The sequence below is a fragment of the Phalacrocorax aristotelis genome, chromosome 20 (genome assembly GCF_949628215.1).
Source record: "Phalacrocorax aristotelis chromosome 20, bGulAri2.1, whole genome shotgun sequence".
Taxonomy (NCBI): domain Eukaryota; kingdom Metazoa; phylum Chordata; class Aves; order Suliformes; family Phalacrocoracidae; genus Phalacrocorax; species Phalacrocorax aristotelis.
In genome coordinates this window covers 7,019,995-7,041,739 of record NC_134295.1, presented here as the reverse complement: position 1 = coordinate 7,041,739, position 21,745 = coordinate 7,019,995, and the positions used below count along the sequence as shown (strand labels likewise).

The 21,745-nt window shown below is 44.3% G+C and overlaps 1 protein-coding gene across 3 annotated transcripts; it reads left to right on the top strand.

Moving 5' to 3' along the window:
- Positions 1-4,649: 4,649 nt before the first annotated feature.
- Positions 4,650-19,709, top strand: SFPQ (splicing factor proline and glutamine rich). Of its 3 annotated transcripts, XR_012663794.1 has the most exons (12): positions 4,650-5,415; positions 5,777-5,965; positions 6,060-6,361; positions 6,476-6,571; positions 7,895-8,091; positions 8,386-8,470; positions 8,761-8,878; positions 9,094-9,142; positions 9,222-9,343; positions 18,314-18,358; positions 18,650-18,724; positions 19,627-19,709. XR_012663794.1 is itself a non-coding variant. In XM_075114802.1 (11 exons), the coding sequence occupies exons 1-10, from the start codon at positions 4,762-4,764 to the stop codon at positions 18,332-18,334; spliced, it is 1,833 nt and encodes a 610-aa protein (XP_074970903.1). In that variant the 5' UTR covers positions 4,650-4,761; the 3' UTR covers positions 18,335-18,358; positions 18,650-19,709. The 3 variants fall into 3 exon arrangements, 2 of the variants coding, with proteins under 2 accessions (XP_074970903.1, XP_074970902.1); XM_075114802.1 differs by having other exon boundaries at positions 18,650-19,709; XM_075114801.1 differs by lacking the exons at positions 18,314-18,358; positions 18,650-18,724; positions 19,627-19,709 and adding an exon at positions 11,969-14,095.
- Positions 19,710-21,745: the final 2,036 nt, after the last annotated feature.

Here is a 21,745-nt window from a genome sequence, read left to right as displayed (position 1 = left end):
AATTGACTTCATTGGGAACGGAGGGCTCTTGGAGCCTCTCGGAAGACAGACTTGGCATGCTCAAGTGTGCCTTCAGCAGGCACACACAGTGTGCACAAGCATCGCTCTGCCCACTGGCAGAACACAGCTGCTGCTGAGAGGAGAAAACAGGCAGCCAGGGGATGGGAAGACCAGTTGTTCCAGTGCTCAAGACACCGGATTCCTCTTCTCGCCTTTCTATGGATTGTGTGATCTTGGATGAGTCACAGGAGTTCCCAGCCTCAGAGCTCTCTGTTTTTAAACCAGGGTATGAAGTCAAACATGTTAAAGGTAACGAGATGGTCAGAACGATGGCAGTAGGAACTGCATGAGTATGAACGATGAGTAGTTGCACTTCTGAGGTTATAATAGCGGTGTATAACACTTCCTTCTTGGGTTCAACAATTCCATCAATTCTTTTTTCAGTCCCAGTGCTTGTCTTACCCATCCAGTCTCACCAACCAAGCCCTCCCTCATGAAGATTTTATCTCTTCCAGGTTGAGAGAACATAGTCTCCAGCAGAACTGTGAACTTGTGGTGTCAGCAGTGTTCAGATAGCAGACTCCCCTGCAGATCCAATATTACCTTTTTTTTTTGGTAGACTTTTGAGCCTGATTCAGATCTCTTTTGTTCTGTTAGGAATCAAGATTATATCCACTGAAATCAATGAAGTTACTGTGCAAAGACAATCAACCTCTCCTTCCATTCTTTCAGTCTCTAAATTTGACTGTCACTGTAATCTCTTATCTGGCCCTGCATTACTTTCACTCATATGGGTTAAAAAAATGGCCTATAGGCATATTTGTCATGGTATACAGGAAAAAGCTCTTGGCGACCGGATTTAATCTATGCTCAGGAAGGAGCGAAAACCGTGCAGGAGGGAGAGGAGAACTCTCATCATCAAGTGCCACAGGAAAGTTGCTGAGAGCTCCGCTGTGCGCTGAATAGCCATTACAGCAGCTATTAGCCACTGCTTTCATCCTGCCTCTCAGCTCTAGGTACCAGATGTTGCTGTAGGCATTTGACTTCCTCCTTTCTTCTACAAACGGTGAGGCTGTTATTCATGAAACCGTGTTGAGCCCTAGAATAATGAAACCATCCCGCAGAAATCCATTATGTTCCAGACAGGTTTATCCAAGTACACCACAGGCTTGACTAGCAGAGCCTGCAGCAGGAGAGGACGCTAGCCTGCACCTCCTGGGTGCCTCACTGCTCTTATCTCTCTGTCCACTCCTCCTTTTGCTTCCTGATTTTTAAAATTCCTGAGCATCTCGAGTTCTGTGACAGACTTGAATTTGTGCAAACAGCCATTAAACTGTTTCCTTCTTAGCCAAAAATGCGCAGGGAATGCAGGCACAGCATCTCCTCGCAACATTTAATTGCTTCTTTAGCGTTGGTACATGTTTCTGTGATTCATGCAATTTTACTGTTTGTACATGGGACACTTAGAGAACCTCATGGGGTAATTATTCTTAATTAGCAGGTTGGACACATGCCGCTCTTTCCTCCTGCAATCTGCAATTAATAATATAGAGATAATGCAGATTTCTTCTTGTCAGTCTTCTGTTTATGTTTAGAGGAGGAGGAAACAGTTTAGGGAAAAAAGATCTAAATCAACCACCTGCTGAGATCCATGCCTTTCTTACCTGAAGATTACCCTGCGCTCGATGGCAGCCGAGATGCTTACAACTCCAGACACCTCAGTGTCAGCCTGATTCCCTATTTCATATATTCCTCTAAGGCCTGCTACGGGTCTTTTTCTCTCTTTGGTCATGGACTGCTTCTTACCAGGGCTTAATTCACTATTGTAGGTCAGGTGTACAGTATGAAAAATCTTCAGAAGTAGTAGTGCTGGTATTATCTTTTAAGTAGATATTAATGTTTTCAGGGAGGGAAGGGTCTTGAGTTTTCTCGCCTTTTTTGCTTCTCCCAACAGCCCCTATGAAACTAAACTGATGTATGTATGCACTAAACATCCCAATAACCAGATCAATATGAAGTATGGAAATACTACAGAGCCGCTTCAAATGTTATCGCAGTTGTCATAAAGAGTTTCCAGCCTCTGACACAACGTTTATTTACAGTGGAACATACTGGGGAGAACATCTCAAGCTTTCTTCCTCAGTGTTTGTTTTTCTATGAGAACAGCGGCTGCCTAGTGTGAATATTTACAAAGTAGGTGATTGTTACCAGAGGTCATTTTTATTTCAAGTCCTTATAGTGACATTGATGTTTCTTTGATTTCAAGCCCAGGATAAATACTCATATTGCAGTTACAAAGCATGCAATCATATCTTAGCCTCTACTAGATAACATGGAAACACAGGGCTAGTTTGTGGACTTCAGATAAATTGTGCAGATTTTTGCAGGACTGGGAGTAGAATTACACTTTTCATTGCTTCCAAAGGATGCTAAAAATTGATAGCTCCCTAAAATACGGTTCGCTTCTACTTAGGACACAACAAAGGCAAAACCAACCCTTTTACACTCATCATTTATTGTTGTTTCCTGAACAGACATAACCAGGTGTGACAGCAAGGCAATGCCAGTAGTTTGTGCTGTAAGAGTCAGTCCCCAGTTTCTTCTTCCAGTGCTTTAACCTCTGAGACACCTCGTGGTGGAAACATTTCACTGCCATGCAGAGGGGCTGACATCTCAGAGAGAATCCATTTTAAAACAACTTGGGGCTTCCATTCTGCTGCACTTGGAAGTGGTCAAAGTCATACAGCCGGTGCAATACTGATTTGGGGAAAAGATCCATCTGTAGCAGATTATTATTTTAAAAATGTAAAGCCACAAGGAAAATAATTGTCTTGCATTTTCATTTCATTCAGTTTTGGGCGCCACAGTATATTAAGGATATAAATCTACTAGAGAGTGTCCAGAGGAGGCCATGGAGTTGGGGAAGGGTTTAGAGGGGAAACCGTGCGAGGAGCGGCTGGAGTCCCTGGGTTTGTTCAGCTGGAGCAGAGGAGGCCGAGGGCAGCCTCATGGCGCTCTGCAGCTCCCTCCCGAGGGGAGGAGGAGGGGCAGGGCTGGTCTCTGCTCTCTGGTGACCAACGCCAGGGCCCGAGGGAATGGCAGGGAGATGTGCCAGGGGAGGGTTAGGCTGGGTATCAGGGAAAGGCTCTTCCCCCCGAGGGTGGTGGAGCTCTGGAGGAGGCTCCCCAGGGAGGCATCACGGCACCAGCCTGGCAATGTTCAAGAAGCGCTTGGACACGGCCCTCAGAGACACGGTGTGAATTTGGGGTGTCCTGTGCAGGGACAGGAGCTGGGCTCGATGGTCCTTGTGGGTCCCTTCCAGCTCAGGGCATTCTATGATTCCATGATTTCATTAAGTATGAAGTCAGCCTTTGACTGCTCAGGGCCTCACAAATATTTATCAGATTGATGGATAATATTTTATCACAACAGTGCAACAGTCACAGTTTCTGTGCAAATAAAGCAAACACGTGGCTTTCCCTTGGGTTTCACCTGGGATTTGGTTCTTCAGACCTGAAACTGAACACGAAACACCTATGGGAGCTTGGCCTGGTGGATTGAAACGAGTGTGAAGTGAAAGTATAAAAATGTCATGTTCTATTGTTAGTGTGTCTCTAGTGCGGCATCGCTGAAACCAGTGACACTGAACAGAAGGAAAGTAGTTTTGGCTTGTCTTCTGTATTAGAATGTGGAATATAGTGACTGTACCAGCTATGAATTTTTACAGCTGCTTTGTTTTTATTACTAAGAGTACATTGTTCTAAGTTTTGGGGAACTGACATCCACTTTCTTGTCAGCCAAGGGGACAGAGCAGAGAGCTGCATCCTGCAGTTACAGGGAGTTGGTGAGGTTCTCAGGGGAGAGTTCAGTTTTGGTACTTTCCTGTCCAGCTTTTCAAGTGAAATGTACAAATTCCTACCAAAAAAAAAAAAAAAAAGGCAATTGCTAAAAAATTCCTAAAAGATTCTCAAAAAATTCCTAAAAAGCAACTTCCTACATAGAGGCTGGGCTTCCATAACCATCCTTGAATGAATAAATAGGAATTTTTTAGTATCAAATTTCTTTCACAATACAAGAAGACTACCGACAGCGTTAAAAGTAGCCAACTGTATTTATTTGAAAATAAATTTATTTGACGTGTTTCCAGCTCGAAGCCTGCGGCTGCTCAGCCGGGGCTGCCGTAAGGTCCCGCGGCTCCGCTCCCTCTGCGGGCGAGCGGCTTCCCGAAGCTGGCGGCCCGTAGGAGCCGCCGGGTCGGCCCGGGGACCGCGGCCTGCGCACCCCGCGGCTATCCCGGCCCAGCCCGGCTACCGTGGAACAACAGCCCCTCCGCTGGGCCGGCAGGCAGCCGTCTGACCGACTCCCCAGTCAGCCAATCGCAAACCGGATTTGTTTCGTGACCTCGCCTCCCGCCGATCAAACTGCCCAATCAGCACACGGGAGGTTAACGGATCATCCCGTGCTAACGTCGGCGGTCAAATGAGCCAATCGACAGAGGGCAGGTTCTTTACCAACGAGATCAAAGAGTTAGCGGGATATGTGCATGTTATTGGTGATTCCATCTATCGGTCATGGCTGGCACGGTCGATGGTTGGCTAACGGGGAGGAGGGGGTGGTTTCCGGAGGCGGGGAAAGTATATTAGGGGTGGACAAAGGCGGCGGCGAGGCCCTTCAGCTCGCCGCCATTTTGAGCAGCGGGCTCTGAGGAGCAGCAGTTGTGACCGGATCACCTCTCCTCCTCCTCCTTCCTCCACCACCACCATGTCGCGGGATCGGTTCCGTAGCCGTGGCGGCGGCGGAGGCGGCTTCCACCGGCGCGGCGGCGGCGGCGGCCGCGGCGGCCCCAACCACGATTTCCGCTCTCCGCCGCCCGGCATGGGCATGGGCCAGAACCGCGGCCCCATGGGGGGCGGCCCGCAGGGCCCGGGCGGCCCGCCGGGCGGAGGCCCGAAGCCCGAGCCTCCGAAGCCGCCTGCCTCGACCTCTGCTCCGCCTTCTTCGTCCTCTTCAGCTGCTGCCACCACAGCAGGGCCTGCTGGTAGCCAGGCCGGCCCGGGAGCGCCTCCGCCGCCCGCGCTGCCCGCGGGGCAGCCGCCGCAACAGCAGCAGACCCCGGTGTCGACGCCTTCCTCTGCTCCCTCCGGCCCGGGGGGGCAGCCTCAGCCCAAGCCGAGCCCCAGCCCCACCCCTGCCGGCGGCCCTAAGAAAGGACAAGGACAGTCGCCCGGCGGCGGACCCAAGGGACCGGGCGGCCCGCAGCAGGGGCCCGGCGGGCCGCACAAGGGCGGGCCGGGGCACCGCGGCGGGCCGGGCGGGGAGCCGCGCGGCCGCGGGCAGCAGCACCAGGGACAGCAGAGCCTCTCCTCGCAGCAGGGCTCGGCCGGCGGCGGCGGCGGCGAGAAGCTGTCGGACGAGGTGAGTCATGGTCGTCCCCCCCTCCCCGAGCCACAAGATGGCGGCGGCTGCGGTCGGGCACGGCGGTTCCGCGCGCTCTCGCCGCCATTTTGAGGGGAGGAGCGCGGGGGGCCCGGGAGAGGCCGGGCCGGGAGGGGCGGCGGGCGCAGCCGGTCTGCGGGGACGTCGAAGCGTCAGTTGCGTGTTCCCTCGGTGCCTGGGCAGCTCCCGACTGCAGCCTGAGGGGTGTCTGCGGCAGCGCGGGTTTGTATTCGCTTGCGGCGCCGCGCTGGGCTTCCCGGCGGGAGAAGGCCGCTGTTGGGCGGTGCAGGCGGCGGGGGCAGAACGCAGGGATGGCTCCAACTGCTCTGCTTCTTTGTAGGGATTTAAAGCAAACCTCTCTCTTCTGAGGCGACCCGGGGAGAAGACCTATACTCAGCGTTGCCGCTTGTTTGTTGGGAATTTGCCTGCTGATATAACGGACGAGGACTTTAAAAGACTGTTTGCCAAATATGGGGAGCCAGGAGAGGTTTTTATCAACAAGGGGAAAGGCTTTGGATTCATTAAATTGGTAGGCTTTCGTACCGTACATCCATCCGTTTAATTCTCACGAAATGGTAATTTACAACTTGGTTTTCTAAAACTGGATCTTAAACTTTCCTCAGGAATCTAGAGCTCTTGCAGAAATTGCGAAGGCAGAACTGGATGATACCCCCATGAGGGGTCGACAGCTTCGTGTTCGGTTTGCCACACACGCTGCTGCTCTTTCAGTGCGTAATCTTTCACCTTACGTGTCCAACGAGTTGCTGGAGGAAGCTTTTTCCCAGTTTGGTCCGGTGGAAAGAGCTGTTGTGATTGTAGATGATCGAGGTAGATCAACAGGAAAAGGCATTGTTGAATTTGCATCAAAGCCAGCTGCAAGAAAAGCATTTGAACGGTGTACAGAAGGAGTGTTTTTGTTGACAACGTAAGTATTTTGCTGCTTAGGATTTTTGGTTTTAAACTGAATAAAATTGTCGGCTTCTAGTTTTTCAGAGTGGAGATTTTTATGGAAAAGTAAAATGAGTATTTTTTTGTTCAGTACTCCTAGGCCGGTTATTGTGGAACCATTGGAACAACTGGATGATGAAGACGGTCTTCCAGAAAAGCTTGCACAGAAGAATCCAATGTATCAAAAGTAGGCACTGTCTTTTGGTATAAAGACTATATAGATGGTGTGTGTAGTGTTGTCCCAGACTCTAAAGGAGGTGAAGTCCCTTTTTCAGAACATGCTTTGAATTTTGAGTAGTACCTTCAGTTGTTGGGGTTTTCTGTAGTAGTTTGTTTTTAGATAATGTAACATACTGATTTGTTTAGTATGTTCACTAAGTGTTACACAAGCAATTTTATACATTGTATCACAAAGAAAAAGAAAAGCCTAAATAGCAGCCCAATTGAAAATGAGACTTCAGCTGCTCATTCTGTTGTTCAGAACTGTCATCTCATGGCGTATCTCATTTTGATGACCCCGTAGGGAATTTACAAGCTGATGTTTGCAGTATTAAATGACAAGGAAAAATTTTAACTCACTCCATGATTAATAAAAAACAGTTGCCTATGGATTTGCCTTACGAAGCTGACCACTGGGCATAGAAGAGTAGATAAGAGTCTGTAGAAGCCTTTTCCTAAGTAGCAGTTTTAGGTTAGGATCTGTATATTAAACCTGTTTGTTTTAGACATTTATTTTCCTGGTTCTCAAAAGGGAGTGTGGTGGGAGATCCAGTCAATCTTGTTTGTATGAGAAAGTGTTCAAAATTACGTGCTTTGATCAAAATCTAAACAGTTTGGAGGCAGTGTCTTTGAAAACAGTGCAGATTAGTGTAGCGTTCCTAAAATGTTGAAATACTTTACATTGCTAATGTGTGGAAAGCTTTTGAACTTCACTAGTTTTGTTCCATTAATTACTGAATCTTAAATTCCAGTTTCTTTATAACACAAAGCAAACTGTTGGCCCTCAGGCATTTTGAAAACTTGTTTAAGTTAAAGTGAAGATTATTACTTGCCTTTGACACATACTGCCTTGGGTGGTAAGTTGGCACTGAAAAGAATCTGTCTCTCCATATGCTGTTGTTTTGAGCAGCTGTACCTACTCGGGCAAAAGTGTGCCTTGTTTTAGGATTTTGCATCTGGTAGTTGCCAGCAGTGGAGTGTCAAGAACTAGATAAACATGCAGTAGAACTGTAAGTGGGAAGATTTGCTTGGATGTGATAGTGCAGGAGTCTCCATATTTGCTATGGTAGTACTAGAATTTATTTATATTAAATGCTGCTCTTCAAGTGTGTAAAATGCTGTACTGTTCCCAGCATTCTGTCACAGCAAGTTTTCTGTCACATAGTTGTGAGGTGGTATTTTCAGGGCTCCTTTGATGTTCCCTGACAATTCTGCTATTCTGCTTGTGATCTTCTGTTGACCTTCAGTTTCCAGGTTTACCCAGTCTGAATGAGCATCTTCCTTTCTGCAGGGAAAGAGAGACTCCTCCCCGCTTTGCTCAGCCTGGCAGTTTTGAATTTGAATATTCCCAGAGGTGGAAATCTTTAGATGAAATGGAAAAACAGCAGAGAGAGCAAGTGGCAAAAAACATGAAAGATGCCAAGGACAAACTTGAAAGTGAGATGGAAGATGCTTATCATGAACATCAGGCAAACCTGTTGCGACAAGGTAATTGGCGCTGAAGTCTGTATCATCTTTTGCTTTAAATGCTAGCTTAAATGTATGGCTGTTTAATAGTTTAATGAATAAATTCATACTTCCTACTGCTAACTTGAGAATTTCAGGCTTAAAAAAGAGCAGCTGGTAGTTTTTCAATTTTAATTTAAATGAAATCTTGTTAAGAACAGCGAGGCTCTGAAGGTAGCTGTCTGCCATTGTGCAGGTGAGGTTGACCTACTCAGATCTGAGTTTAAATATGACATGAGTTTGTGAAAGAGCTGCTGACAAGCTTCATTTCTGCAGACCTTATGAGGCGTCAGGAAGAACTGAGACGTATGGAAGAACTCCATAATCAAGAAATGCAGAAACGCAAGGAAATTCAACTGAGGTTGGTTTGGCTTTCATGGGATTTTTTTAATGTTACATTTGGTTTTTTAAAATAACTTATATATGAAAGTTTTTATTTTTCAAGAAACACCATTGCTGCTTCACTTTGTGTATGAGAAATTGAACTGCAGTGTAAGTTTTTCCTCAAGTATTTTAGTGTCATAGAATATCTCTTTTTTGCTTAAGTGTAGTCATTCAGTGCCTTTTCAATTGCTCATGCAAGTGGTGTTGATGAGAAGTGGTGAACGTGTTACACTCCGGGTGTTTAACAGTCTGTTTTGGGATGATCAGGCAGGAGGAGGAGCGTCGCAGGCGGGAAGAGGAAATGATGATACGTCAGCGGGAGATGGAAGAACAAATGAGAAGACAGAGGGAAGAAAATTATAGTAGAATGGGTTACATGGATCCAGTAAGTGAAATCATAATGTTTTCTGGCTCCGTTACCATGTTCAAGAATTTTGATGTATTTTCAAGATTGATGCATTTTGCTTCCTTTAGGTTAGATAGTGCGATGTCTTTGTGTAGGTGAAATGATAATAGTTGGCTGTACATGTGCTTTATCTCCTGAAATGTATGGATTTCAGTAGTTAATTATCTGTGCTAAAAGTTGTTTCTTCTGTGCAGAGGGAGAGAGACATGAGAATGGGTGGTGCCACCACAATGAACATGGGAGGTAAAGAATTTTAAAATAATTACTTCATGTGGTTAACTTAGAAATTGTCAGAATATGATTATATATTTCTCTTTCTTAGATCCTTATGCTTCTGCAGCCCAGAAATTTCCACCTCTCGGAGGTGGTGGCGGCATAGGTTATGAAGCTAATCCAGGAGTTGGCCAAGCAGCCATGAGTGGTTCTATGATGGGAAGTGACATGGTAATGTATCCTGTGGTGGCTTTAGTTCAGCACAAGGGAAATGTTGCGGTTGGGAGTTGACTTCTCTATCAGTGTTCGGATGGATGTGTAAATTCCATTGTTAACTGCTGACTTTCTTGTCAGGTATTTAATATGAAGACTAGTGTGGCAGTGTGTAGTACTAGATTAGTTCTTAACCATTATGGTAGCTTACACAGTCGGAAGTTGTTTGTAAGTAAGTTCAAATGTGCTGTTAAGCACATTTGCAATTAACTCTGACTTCATTGGACTTTAGAAATTCTGCGTCACTGTTAGGCTTGGAAGGATTTTTATAAATTCTAGTGAATCTGAAAAACTTAATTACTAAAATACATGCGTAGTAGCTGTTCAGTAATTTGATGTTTTGTATTGATGGATGAGAGAGATTTTTGTTCTCCTTTCCAATGTGTAACGTTGCATTTATTTTGGCCCTTCCAAGCCTAGTTAGGATTGATGCATGTTGGTGTGGGTATGCTGTTAATTTAAAAATCTGCGCTCAATGTCTATTTAAGCAGCAGATAAACTTAAGTAATCAGTGGTAAACAGCATATCACTTATTCTGTATGCTGATGTTTGCCAAAGAAGAGCAGAAATGCTGTTTTTAAGCTTAAGGCATATTCCAGTGATCCTTGACTGTAGCCATTTTGTGGTTCCTATCTCACAGAGGAATGATAGCCTGTTCTTGTTTCCCCGTGTGGGGCATGACTATATAGGTAGAATTTGTTAAAGCTATGGCATATCTCATGTTCCGAGGTATGTTTCCCAACTGTACTATTTTTGGCACACCATATGTGTGAATAGGCTTTGAGCCTGCTTGGTGTTACCACACTGAAGCCAGATGGATGTAGATCAAAGAAATGTTTAATGGGTAGGATGGAAATCTATGTTGGTTTAGGTGGTGATATTAGTGTGCTTTCACCCTCCTCAAAGGGTGTACACTCTCCAGCACAAGCTGAAGTGAATGATTTTTTTGGGGTGGGTTTAATGTGGTGAGCTACCATAGTAGCTTGTCAGGTATCTTCCATTTTTTGGGGGAACCGTATCTTTGGAATGATAACTTTGCAGAGTATCATTGATTCAGTAGACAGTGCCGGTGGCCTTAATGTATCTATATAATCTACTGATATTTAAGCAGTTCAAGTTTCCCGTGAACAGTTTAGGCAGTCTGTGGTGAATGCTGTGTACATTTTTCTCCTGAAAATCATGGTACAGGTGCATGCTGAACTTGTGTAATACTTGAAAACGTGATATGGTCAAAGGGTGTGGTAGTAAGATGGTTTAACTGCCTTGATGGGGATCTCTGCCTGCCACACAGTGCTGTCACAGTTACTGGGCTGATACTTTTTAAACAGAATTGGAGATAAGCTTAAGCTGCCATGAATGAGGCAGAAAGAAGCTAGATAATCTTTCTGAAATTCCTTTCTTGGAAGGATTGAAACTAACTTTCAGAAGTCAAGAGCTTGAAGTGTGAACTTTCAGTTGCAGATACCTTTCGTAACAAGCAACCTACCATTGTTCTGTTACTCGGTAGCGAAAAACTTGCTTGAAATGAAAGTTTAAAGCTATCTTTGACCTAATAATTTGCCAGTTCTGTAGATTGAATGCTGATCACACCTACTGATACAGTAACTGAATGAAGTACATGCAACTAGAGCTACTAGTAAAAATACCTGAAGTCTCTGCTTCATTGCAGGGTAATTTAGCTTTTACATCTTGGTGTGAAACCTTTCAGTGCTGTGAAGTTGTGAATTTTCCAAGAGCTTGTGGTGAAGGTGGGGCGGGAAGGGAGGTATTGACTGGATGCACACAACCCTTTGTGCATAGTTCTAACTGGAAACACTGAATAAATTGTAGTTCTTGGAACACATTTTGCATATTATACAGCAGCAGTTCCGGAGTACGTGGGATTTAAAATGCAAGTCTTTTGATCGAGCAATTGCGTTGGTTAGGTAAATCACTGGTCATTAGCTTTTTTCACATTTTTTTTCTTCTTTGCAATCCAGTAGTGCTCACAATCAGTTTTGGTTACTGCCTAAGGCCTCTGCAGTTTAGTCAGCAGACCGTAGTCTTAACCCCATCTTGAAAAGCACATGGTCTCTATTGCAGCACATGCCATTAACTGGTGAGTAGGCATTCTGTTTACAATGACATTTTACAAATGTCAGCTCATACTTCAGTGAACTGAAGATTCGTTCTCTGGCTAGGCTTATTTGGAAATGACAGTGATGTAATCTAAGCTTTTACTGCACTAAAGGTGAGAAGTTTGCAAGCTATTTGCATTAACTTGGTTGAAAATTGCTGGAGCTCATTTGGAAAAGTTGTTAATTCACATCTGCACTAATGCTTACATTTCTAGCACTGCAGGGAGGATCTGTTCTTTGTAACAGATGTATGAGAATGCATCAAGTGGGAACATACCTCAAGGCATGTATTACAATAAACTAATTTTTAAATTACCCTTTTTTCCTTTCTATGTTCCCGGTACCTGTGGATCGGCTCAATGGTGATTGTATCGACGAACCTTGACTGCGGAACCTTCTAAAAATATATACTTAACACACATGGACATCAACTACCTATAATGAACTGTTAATTCTGTTCCAATAGCGTCCTGAACGCTTTGGGCAGGGAGGTGCGGGGCCTGTGGGTGGCCAGGGTCCTAGAGGAATGGGGCCTGGAACACCAACAGGATATGGTAGAGGGAGAGAAGAATATGAAGGCCCAAACAAAAAGCCCCGATTTTAGATGTGACCTGTAGTTTCATTCCAGTTTGTTTTTTGTCTGTCTTGTTTAGACACCAACTTTTTAATTCTTGCATTTTAGTAAGAAAGCTACGTTTTTATGGATGTTAGAAACTTACTGACCTAATATTTGTAAGTGGTCTGTTTGGGCGAGTACAACTTAATTATGTAATGCAGTGTTTCAAAAAAAATTTAGCTGTTTTTTTGATGTATAACGTCCCTAACTTGATGGCAGTGTACCTTGTGCCACTGAATTCCCAAAGTGTACCAACTTTTTTTTACTGTGCTTCAAATAAATAGAAAACTAAATGTAGTAACTCTTCTTGCCATTCGTGGTTAAACGTACGAGGCTAAATACCACACCTTCCGCAGTAAGCCAAGAGTCTTGAGTAGAGGTCAAACTAGACCAGGGTGTGGAACTGTAGCGAAGAGGGAGATCTCTTCCTGTAATGCCTCTAGTTTAAGATTGGGTCAAATAGTAGCCTAACTTTCCAGTAGGTGCAGATTTTTTGAGTATTAATTGTGCTGCAATAAGGAAGCAAATGGAAATCTTGCAAGTGCTGTAAGATACAATAATTAAAGCTACACTGCAAGCAGTGCAGTATGTAATGCATTTCATATTTTAGCTATGGATAAGGGGTGGTGGGATGGTAGCGCTTACCACCTTGGCAGTTACTGCTTGGAATCTTTTAAAGACTTTAAGCAGAAGACTAGCAATGGTTATTTAAAAATAAATTCATAGAATGACTTGTATTGGCTGACTTCCTAACTAAAGGATTGTTAATGTGATATTTATATGCTCTTCAGCTGCCTGAGATCACAGGATCTGGCCTTGCTCCGTATTGTATACTTATGAAATTGCTTGGCAAAAAGACCAGAAGTGTTACTTGAGTGATTAAGGTTAACTTGCTTATGTCCTCATGCTAATTGAGTGGACTAATTTGCCTAGTTCAGAATACAATTATTTGTATTATGGGAACTGCAGGAACTATTCTTAAATCATGTAGCTGGTGGGCAAATCCTAAAAACCTGTATGTAAAATACAGAAATTAGCTTGCTTGCATGATGGTTATCGCTCTTTTATTATTGATGTTTGGAGATAATGCATCAAAAGTAGTATCTGAATCTGGAGTTCAATAGTTAATACTACACCATACAAATAAACTCCCTTTAAGGTTCTTTTGTAGAAGATTTGATGAATTCGTTAGCTTGCTGTTCATTTTATTAAGCCCCAGAAGAATTTCAGAGCATTCTGGACTCATTGATAAGGTAGTTGCTTTGCTTATTATTACATGGTACCAGATAAGCTGGGAACGTGTCTTCCCAGTGTAAAATACCTTGGTGTTAATGCAGGATACATCAACCTGCTTGGCACAAAGTAGGTAAACTTAGTTTGGCTGTACCTTCACACGATTCCCCAACTACTGAGCATTCTGTGAGTAGCTTTAATCTTCCAAAGATCTTTCCATTCCTTGTGCTAAGCATTGGCTAATTCTAAATTCTATGCTAAATTTTCTCTGTGGTTAAAACTTTAGTGGCAGATTGCAGTATTTTAGAGTGCAGATGATCCCTCTTGAAGTACTTACTGTAAGAGCTGTTACTCCTTAAATGAAAAAATGGCATGTTGTGAAATGCTGATACCAGGTAACTGACTTGGAATATTAAGCGCACTAAATAGCGACTCAGCTTGTTTGGTGAATGCTTCTTATTTTCCCAGAAAAGTTTGGGAGTTGATAACATGCTACAACAACGAATTGCTATTCAGGAAATTCCGAATTGGCAGTTCCTAACCTGCGGACCAAGTATTTGGGAGTACTTGTATTGGATACTTAGTTTAAAAATCAGCAGTAGTACCGATGCAATTTGCTCTATTCAAGTAGTATTCAATAATGCCTATGTTTTCCGGAGGGTGTTCCTGGGACACCCGCAAAAGGTGAAGGTGTCTGAGATGGGGAATTCTGAACGTAAACATTAAATTAATTTTTTCAGTTTATTTTTCAGATTACATGTCATTCTTTATTAAAGAGATGCTGGTGCATATCCTAAAGTATGTTCTTTTGTAGTTCTGTAACTTGGAAGAGTGAAGGATGCTGATGTCCTTGTACCTTACAGAGGTTGTCTTTTGGTACCCGTTTTGTACGTAAGCTACCGTTGCTAGGTATTTAAAATAGCTGAGTTGCAAAACCATGATGAGTAAATATATTGAAAGATTTGGCAGTTTTCAAAACATCCGAAAGTTTGGTTAAATCTAGCTTTGTGGTAGCTGCATAAGCAGAATTTCTAAAACAAGTTCTGCTTCTGAGTTGCATGTATTAAACAGGCATAAAATTAACTAGCCAACTTCTTTTCAAGACCTTTTAAAGGTGGTATCTTAAAAGCTGGCAAATGTCAACTTCAAAATCTGATAAAGTTGCTAAATGTGGGAGGTGAGAAAGTTACGTTCTTTTGATCTGTTCCTATGAGGTTTTGGACTTTTTTCATAAAATCAGATTTATCTAATTGAATCTTTAAAACAATTTAGGAAAGCGCTTCGTTGGTCAGACCTCTTTTTGGACAGTCTGGCTCACATAACACATTTTTGTACTGGACTTGGAGGACATTGGCTGTTGCAATTTAGCTTGCTTTATCAAAATTGAGCCCTTTTTGACACTTAGATCTCTAAAAACTGCAGCATGTAGCAACTGGTATCGTTATACATATATCTTCACGCTTTCTGAGAAATGAATACCGAATAATCTTATCTTCTGGTGTAGACACATTACACTAATCATTTATACAGCTGATGAGAAACTGAAACTGCTTTTGAGATTTTGTGGTATTTTTGTGGTAGAAAAATTCGTGGCTTCTCCTTGGCAACCATTTACTGTGGCAGCAAGTTTTTGCTGGAGTTTGAGACTGCAATTTACACTTAAAACTAGTGGCCTGCTACATAACTGCACTTAGCCAGCATTTCTGCAGTTCATAACTGTGAGGAACGTAGTACCACAAATGGCAATGGACATTAGGACCCGGATGTAGTATTCCTGCTTGCTCCAAGATTCTCATTGCCGACTGCGTACAGGTAGGTAACAAGCAATATAATATAACTTGGTGACTTTCTATGTAATCTTATACTGTGGGTATTCTGACATCACACTTCTGACTGTGGAATTACAGTGCAGCACTCTTCATACCTGTATGTTAAGCTTGCATCAAAGCTGCGTGGTTTTCGGTTTTAAGCTTTGTCTTGTTCAGAGTCAATAAGCAACTTACTGTGATTCTTAGATAAGTATTTTCAGACCCGATTCCTTTGTACATATGACTCGGCTTGTGTGGATTTTTCTTAGTTCCGATGTAACGAAGATGTTCTTAGGATGAGCTCTGTGGGGAAGAGGGAATGTGACCTTACGCTCACTGAACTAGTCAACTAGGTGCTATCAGTGCCTAGAAAAGGACTGTTTAAACTTTCTGTAGTGACAAAATGGCCCATCTGCAGCACATCCCTTTGTAGAGTCTTGGCTCTGTAGAAAATGCGTTAGCAATTGCTGCTCTAGCCTGTGTGCACTACGTGGTAGTCACTTGAAGCTTGCTAATACAGTCAGCTTTGAGACTGATGAGTATTTTCGAGGACATACAAATGAGTGCTTGAATGAATATCCCCGTGAGTAGTTTCATAGAGCTTATTGGACATTTCAGTTGCCTTTATTTTAATCTTTGATTGACAAGCATAATGCATTCCTCTGCCTCTGACAGTGATGAGATTCTGTATTTCTGCCTCGTAGAGTCATCTTGGTAGTGTAATGCTCAATTTCATTTTTCATCAGTCTTGGATGTAATTCTAAACTCTTCATTACTAGAAATACTGAATGTAGTGTCTCAGGATTAACATGCTTGCATTTCCAGACATCCAGACATGCTGATCTCCAGCTCTTTTGCATTAGCTCTTGAACCTGAATTTCATGGTCCCTTGTTTCAGCACATGATCTAGCTCTTGTCTGATGTTCAGTTTATTTCAGAGGTGGTGTAACATGTTTTCCTGCTTGTTCTGCAAAGTTCTGCTTTGCATACTTGTTTCTGGTATTATTGTCACCTTTGGACCCTTCTGTGTTACCTTCCAGGCAAGACTCTTGCTGGTGAACAGGGGATCTGCTGGACAGCCTTGCCCTCTGCTGTAGCTATCTTTTCATGTTCCATTGAAAGCCTGAAGGAGCAGCTGCACCTTAAGATCATAATAACAGGTCTTTGGTTACACCACAGCGAGTGTAGCCGAACTCTAGCTAGTCCAGCTGTGACACCACTTGTCACAAAGTCAGCTTGGCTTTTCATGGTGGCTTATTCTTACCTGTGACTAGAACTCAGTAGCAAAACCGATGGCAGTATGCGTACTGTCATGTAGCAAAACTGATTTATTAGTCTTGAAACCAGTGCCTAGATCTGACTAGTTTTTCCAGTGTGCTCTGGATACTTGTCTTGACCTGCAGGAATGTCGTGGAGGGGTTATTGGCACATCTGCCTCGTTCTACGTACTCGAAATAGCAGGTTTTTGACATTCTTGGAGCAAGCAATTTGTGACTGAACCATGGGTCTCATACCAGCTCTGACTGTCTGCAGTAATGAAACTTGGTGTGGTAGCTAACTTAAAAAGCAAAGTCATGTCTGCTCTAAGTCAGTCTGTGACTAGTGGGTACCAGAAATGATATTAAAGTGCTTGCATTGTGTTTCATCTTGGTTTTATCTGTGTGTGAAATACACTTTTTCTCAAAAGTTACCGGAAGCTCAGAAGTGTGGTGTCAGAATACATATGCGTACCTGCTAGGCCCTCAGATCCAGATACTGGTGCTGTCAGGAGAGAGCACAGCATAGCGTGTATGGGGGCTTTACTGTAACATTAAGCATACAAAGTGTTGATTTGCTTGCAGTTTTCCCCATAGCTAAACACTGAGGCCTGTGAGTAGTTTTAGGACTCGAGCAGTAATGGGGTTGCATGTCTCTGTTAATCATTGCCAGCTGCAGTGACATGATCAGGAAGGCCAGTGTTCTGTTCCATTATGTTAAATGAGACTAAGCATGTTGGAAAGGATGCATAAAAAGTATGCTTTCTGGGTAATTACTTGGCTTCTTCCACTAATAGCAGGTTTGGAATCAGCTAATTAGCTTCAGATTTTTTTTTTCTCTCCATACCAGCTAGTGGGGCTCTTAAATAGCTGCTTACTGGAAAAGGAAAAAAGGGAGGATTGGCCTTCTCCCACCTCTGTCATTGCTGCTAGGTAATGATTGACACGTTAGGACTTGGCTGTGCAATCCCGCAGTGGTCTGTGAATACCCCATCTCTATAAATGTCGCTTCTGAACACCAGTACTGAAGAGCTAACTGGGGAGGGCTGGGAGGAGTGTGGCTATAAGTGAATCTGGAGTGTTAAAAGGATGCACAAAGATATAGTATCCCTTATGCATGGTGTTTGTTGCTATGGCATAGAAAACAAAACGTGCATACTGTACTTCTGCTCCTGAGGGCCATGATAAAACCCAGGTGGTGGGTTTGAGACTAAACTTGAACTTTGCCCTGCCTGGTCAGATCACGTTGTGACCATGGTGTGATTTGCCTCCCCACTCGAGGTGTGCCCAGAGCCTTGTACTACTGCATCCCTAGCTGCTGGCCATTGCAGTCTGCCCTCATCCTCTAGCTATATAGCAGAAGGGTGGGTCTTCAGAAGGGAAGAACCTGTTGCCGAGAACAAAAGCAGTAGACTGACAGTGCTAACCTCTAGTGTCTTCCTTTGGCTTTTGAAGCACTTCTAGGACTGCTGAACCTGAGGGCTGCTAGGAGTCAGGGACGTTGCACTCCATGAAAGGGAAGAAAGGGCGTTACTACAGGAGACAAACTAGGGTAAAACAGTTGAAGTAGCTTGACAAAATCAATGCCTTCACATAAGGGATAGTATACCTCTGGCTGCAATCAAACTTCATTGTACTCAGACTGGTGATTTACGGTTTGTGCTCAGACAAGGTGCAGTTCTTCAGTCAACTACCTGCATATTCCTTCATCTCTTTACAAGTGTTTAGGCTAGCCTATTTCTGCCCCTTATTCTTCCACTTAATATTTTGGCATAATTTGTAAATTCCCCCTCATAACTGATCAGTCCATGTACCTTAAAACCTTATTTTTAAGTTAGATTTGAAATGGTCAGAATTTTCTGTATATTTCTATAATAACTTTAGTTGTTATCCTTTAGGTGAAGATGAAAGCTGAGTGAACCCAGAGTGCTCATCCATGGGAAGTAAGCATAACTTCTAGTCTTGTTATGAATGGGTGAAATGATAATGGCTCCTGGACACTTGGTGTTCAGTCACTGAGTAACTTTGAAGCGGAGAATATTGAGAGATCCGTACGAGTGAAGCACCAAGTGTGCAGGGTAGAACTTGGTACCTGCTGCCGAGCTCTGGGGTTAAGCACCAGATTCCATCTGGGCTTAATATCCTGACGGCAGCGCTTCAAAGTATGTTTCTAGGTGTGGGTTTGTACCAAAGATGTGAAAATGACTGAGTATAACTCCTGAATATCTTTCCAGTTCAGGAGCCGAGCATGAGCACATCCAGCACGGTGCCCAGTGATACGTGGAGGGACCAAGGTAACAAGTGAGCAAGTAAGTAGCTGATGCCCTTACAGTGCTGGCAGGGCTCAGCAGCCTGTCACCCAGTGGCGTGTGCTGTGGCCCTGCCTGAAGTTTGCCCTTGATTAAGTACAGTTTTTAATAAAATTTCTGAATGTCTTTTGTAGAGCCAGGATATAACCGTTGTTTAAGGCTTTTCAGCCCTGCAGCATCAAGTTAACTCTGTCCTCTGAATGCTCTGGGTGGGCAAACAAATAACCATTTCTACATTCAGGCTCCAGTGAAAGGGGTGGGTAGTTGTAAGGAAAAAGAGGAACAATAAAGCAGCTGCTTCTCAAATGTTAATCCAGCTAAAAGTTGTGGAAAAGCTACTTTTCTGAAATACTTCTAATGAATGTTGAACTTTCAAATTAACCTGGAAGATGTATTAGCATGTACGAGAACACAAGCAGATAGCAATTTAGGGAAATAAACTAACTTGCAGAGCTGGAATTAATGAAATTTTCCCTCTAATTTGCCACTTAAACTACAAGGGGGAACTTCAGATATTTAAAATCTTGTGTGAGGAGCATCATGCAGAGTACCTTAACTCAGGAGCGCTGGGTAAGTAACAGCTGAGATATGCCGCAGCTGAACCTGTAAGCGTGAAGCCAGTGAGACTGCGAACTCCTGTTGAGCTGCTGTGGTCTGTCGCTGCTGCTCCTGTGTTTGTGGGTGGTGAAACACGGAGCCATTTCAGATCTTGGAAATGTACAAAGGAGATAAAAACGTGAATGCTGTTTGTTTAACCTCAAGTCTGACACGAGAACCTGGGATTCTAGAGAACGCTTGGCAGGCGCGCGGGCTGTTGTGATGCACTGGTTCCGTTTTTGCGTCATCTGTGATTTCTGCTGGTGTTTTAATGTTCTTGCTAACTGTGTGCTTTCCACTTGCAGAAGAAGATGAAGCCTGAATGCAGTGAAGAGGACCCAGGAATGTACAATTTCTAAAAATAAAATATTTATTTTTTTATAAACGACTCCTGTTTTATTCCGGAGTGTATTCAGTGAGTAAGTGGTTTGTCTGGCTGGGTGTGGTTTGGGTGAATTTGAGAACTGCTGCCACAGGTGAGGCTGTGGAAGGGGACAACAATGCACTTGGAGTGCTGGAGCCAGAAGGGCTTGGGGCACTAGATCCCGCTCTGTGGTGCGACAAGCATGTGGAAGATAACAGCTCATAAGTAATAAAAACCTGACAAATATGTAATACAGTATTTTTTCCTGCTGGGATTGTGCAATGGGCTCACTCTTGTAGCTGAAATGCTCTGGTTTTCAGGCTGTGTTGGTGAGCAGTGTGCAGCCAGGGGTGCTCCTGCTGAATGACCTACAGCACTGTATTTCTGGAAGTGTCCCCCACTCCTTCCCCCATCTCAAGTCCTGCATGCTGCTGCATTTTTAGGTAGTGGAATTCTGAATGTTTAGATGTGCCTGGTTGGTTTTGAATAGCTTTTGGGGGTGATGACTGTAGTCGTTAAGCCTGAGCTACCAGTCACAGCTCTTTGCAAGCCAGAAAAGTGCTGGTTTTAGCTCTTGCACAAATTACCACGGTTCATATTGCTCCATTGGATTCTTTGGACAGCTGTACTGTGCACATATGTAGTTCATGCTGTCATTTATTAAATATAATCTGTTTAAATATCAAGTAGTTCAATGTGTTAAAATACACCAGCACTAGGCTCCGTTTGTACACTGCAACAGGGTTTTCCCCTACAGCAGCATGAGTTGTTATTGAATGTTTGGCTGGGAGCGGCCTTGCCAGATGAGAAAGATCAAAATAAGCTGGATTTAATGTGGCAAAGTCAGATGAAATACTGGAGGTGCGTCTGGGTGTCCGGTGGTGCAGGGTTAGTGCCTGGCTGGGACACAACTCGCCTGTGCTTTAAATCCCAGCCTCCAATATGTTTTGCTTTACATTAAATGCTGCTTGTTGATGTCCCCCTAGGAAGGTTTCATTAAAAGGGAGCACCCTTGCTTGGAAACGGCAGGGCCCTGTTTCTGATGTCAGCTCTTGTTTTGTAGCCGTAAGCGCGGAGGAGCAGCCTCGCTGCTCCCCTGGCCCGGCGGGCTTGGTGGAGCCCGGGGCCTTGGCTGGAGGGGGCGACCCCGGCAGGATGTCGCTGCTGCGTTAAAACCTGCTCGCTGCTGCTTTTTGTGTTTTCGTGCAATCAAGCGATTGGGTACAGGATAATCTGAGGTATTTCACTCAGATTTGACTTTTTCATTGTCCAGATCCTGAAGAGGCTTCAGCGAGGTTTTGTGGTTCCTCAATAGCCACGCTGCAGGGGGCTGGGTTTCGGTGTCTTTGTCTCTGCAGCTACCACAGGCTTGTGCAGCCTTTTTTTTCCCTCAAATTCTGTTATTTTCCAGTAACGTGTCCCAGTTTCTTTTCCACTGCTGCAGCATCAGCTGCTTCCGATGTGAAACTGCCCCAGCCTGGACGTGATTCCAGCATTGTGTGCTGAACTTCTCCTTACAGCTCCCTTTAGAAGCAAACTGCGTTTTGCTTTTGTGTTGAAATGGGATGGGCTTTGGATTTTGGAGAACGGCAAAACCCCGGTTTCTCCATCAGTGTCGGCCATCCTCCCCTCACCTGGTGGAGAACTAGCACAGGGGTCTTCCTCTGTGCCAGTGGGTTGTTCTCCTCCGGCTGGTGAAGCTGATTGCTTGGCTCTACCGAATGTTTCATTAAGCAGCTCCTGTAATTAAAGAACTGGAGGCCAGGAGCCGGAGTGAGGTACGGTGGGGATGGTGTTGGAGTCCTGTCCCAGTCGGGTGGCAGCGATCACCTGCCACTGTGTCCTGCTCTGAGGGGCTTTGCCGCGGTGCTGTGCTGGGGCTTGGGAATGGTGCCGGTGGAGGGGCCAGGATGGCTGTGATGGGGCAGGATGGTGACTGGGGGCCCCATCAGCCCTGCTGGGACAGGCCTGGCCTTGGCCCTGGCCGCTGGGGAAAGGCAAACACGCAGTGAAAGGGTTTTGCAATGTTTGCACAAAAACCCAACCTTTGTCCGGGCTGT

Excerpts from the sequence above, each read along its gene's own strand:
- SFPQ (XM_075114801.1), top strand. The coding sequence starts at position 4,762 with ATGTCGCGGGATCGGTTCCGTAGCCGTGGCGGCGGCGGAGGCGGCTTC. Across the intron at positions 8,879-9,093 it reads GAATGGGTTACATGGATCCA|AGGGAGAGAGACATGAGAAT; the intron begins GTAAGTGAAATC and ends TCTTCTGTGCAG. Across the intron at positions 9,344-11,968 it reads CTATGATGGGAAGTGACATG|CGTCCTGAACGCTTTGGGCA; the intron begins GTAATGTATCCT and ends CTGTTCCAATAG.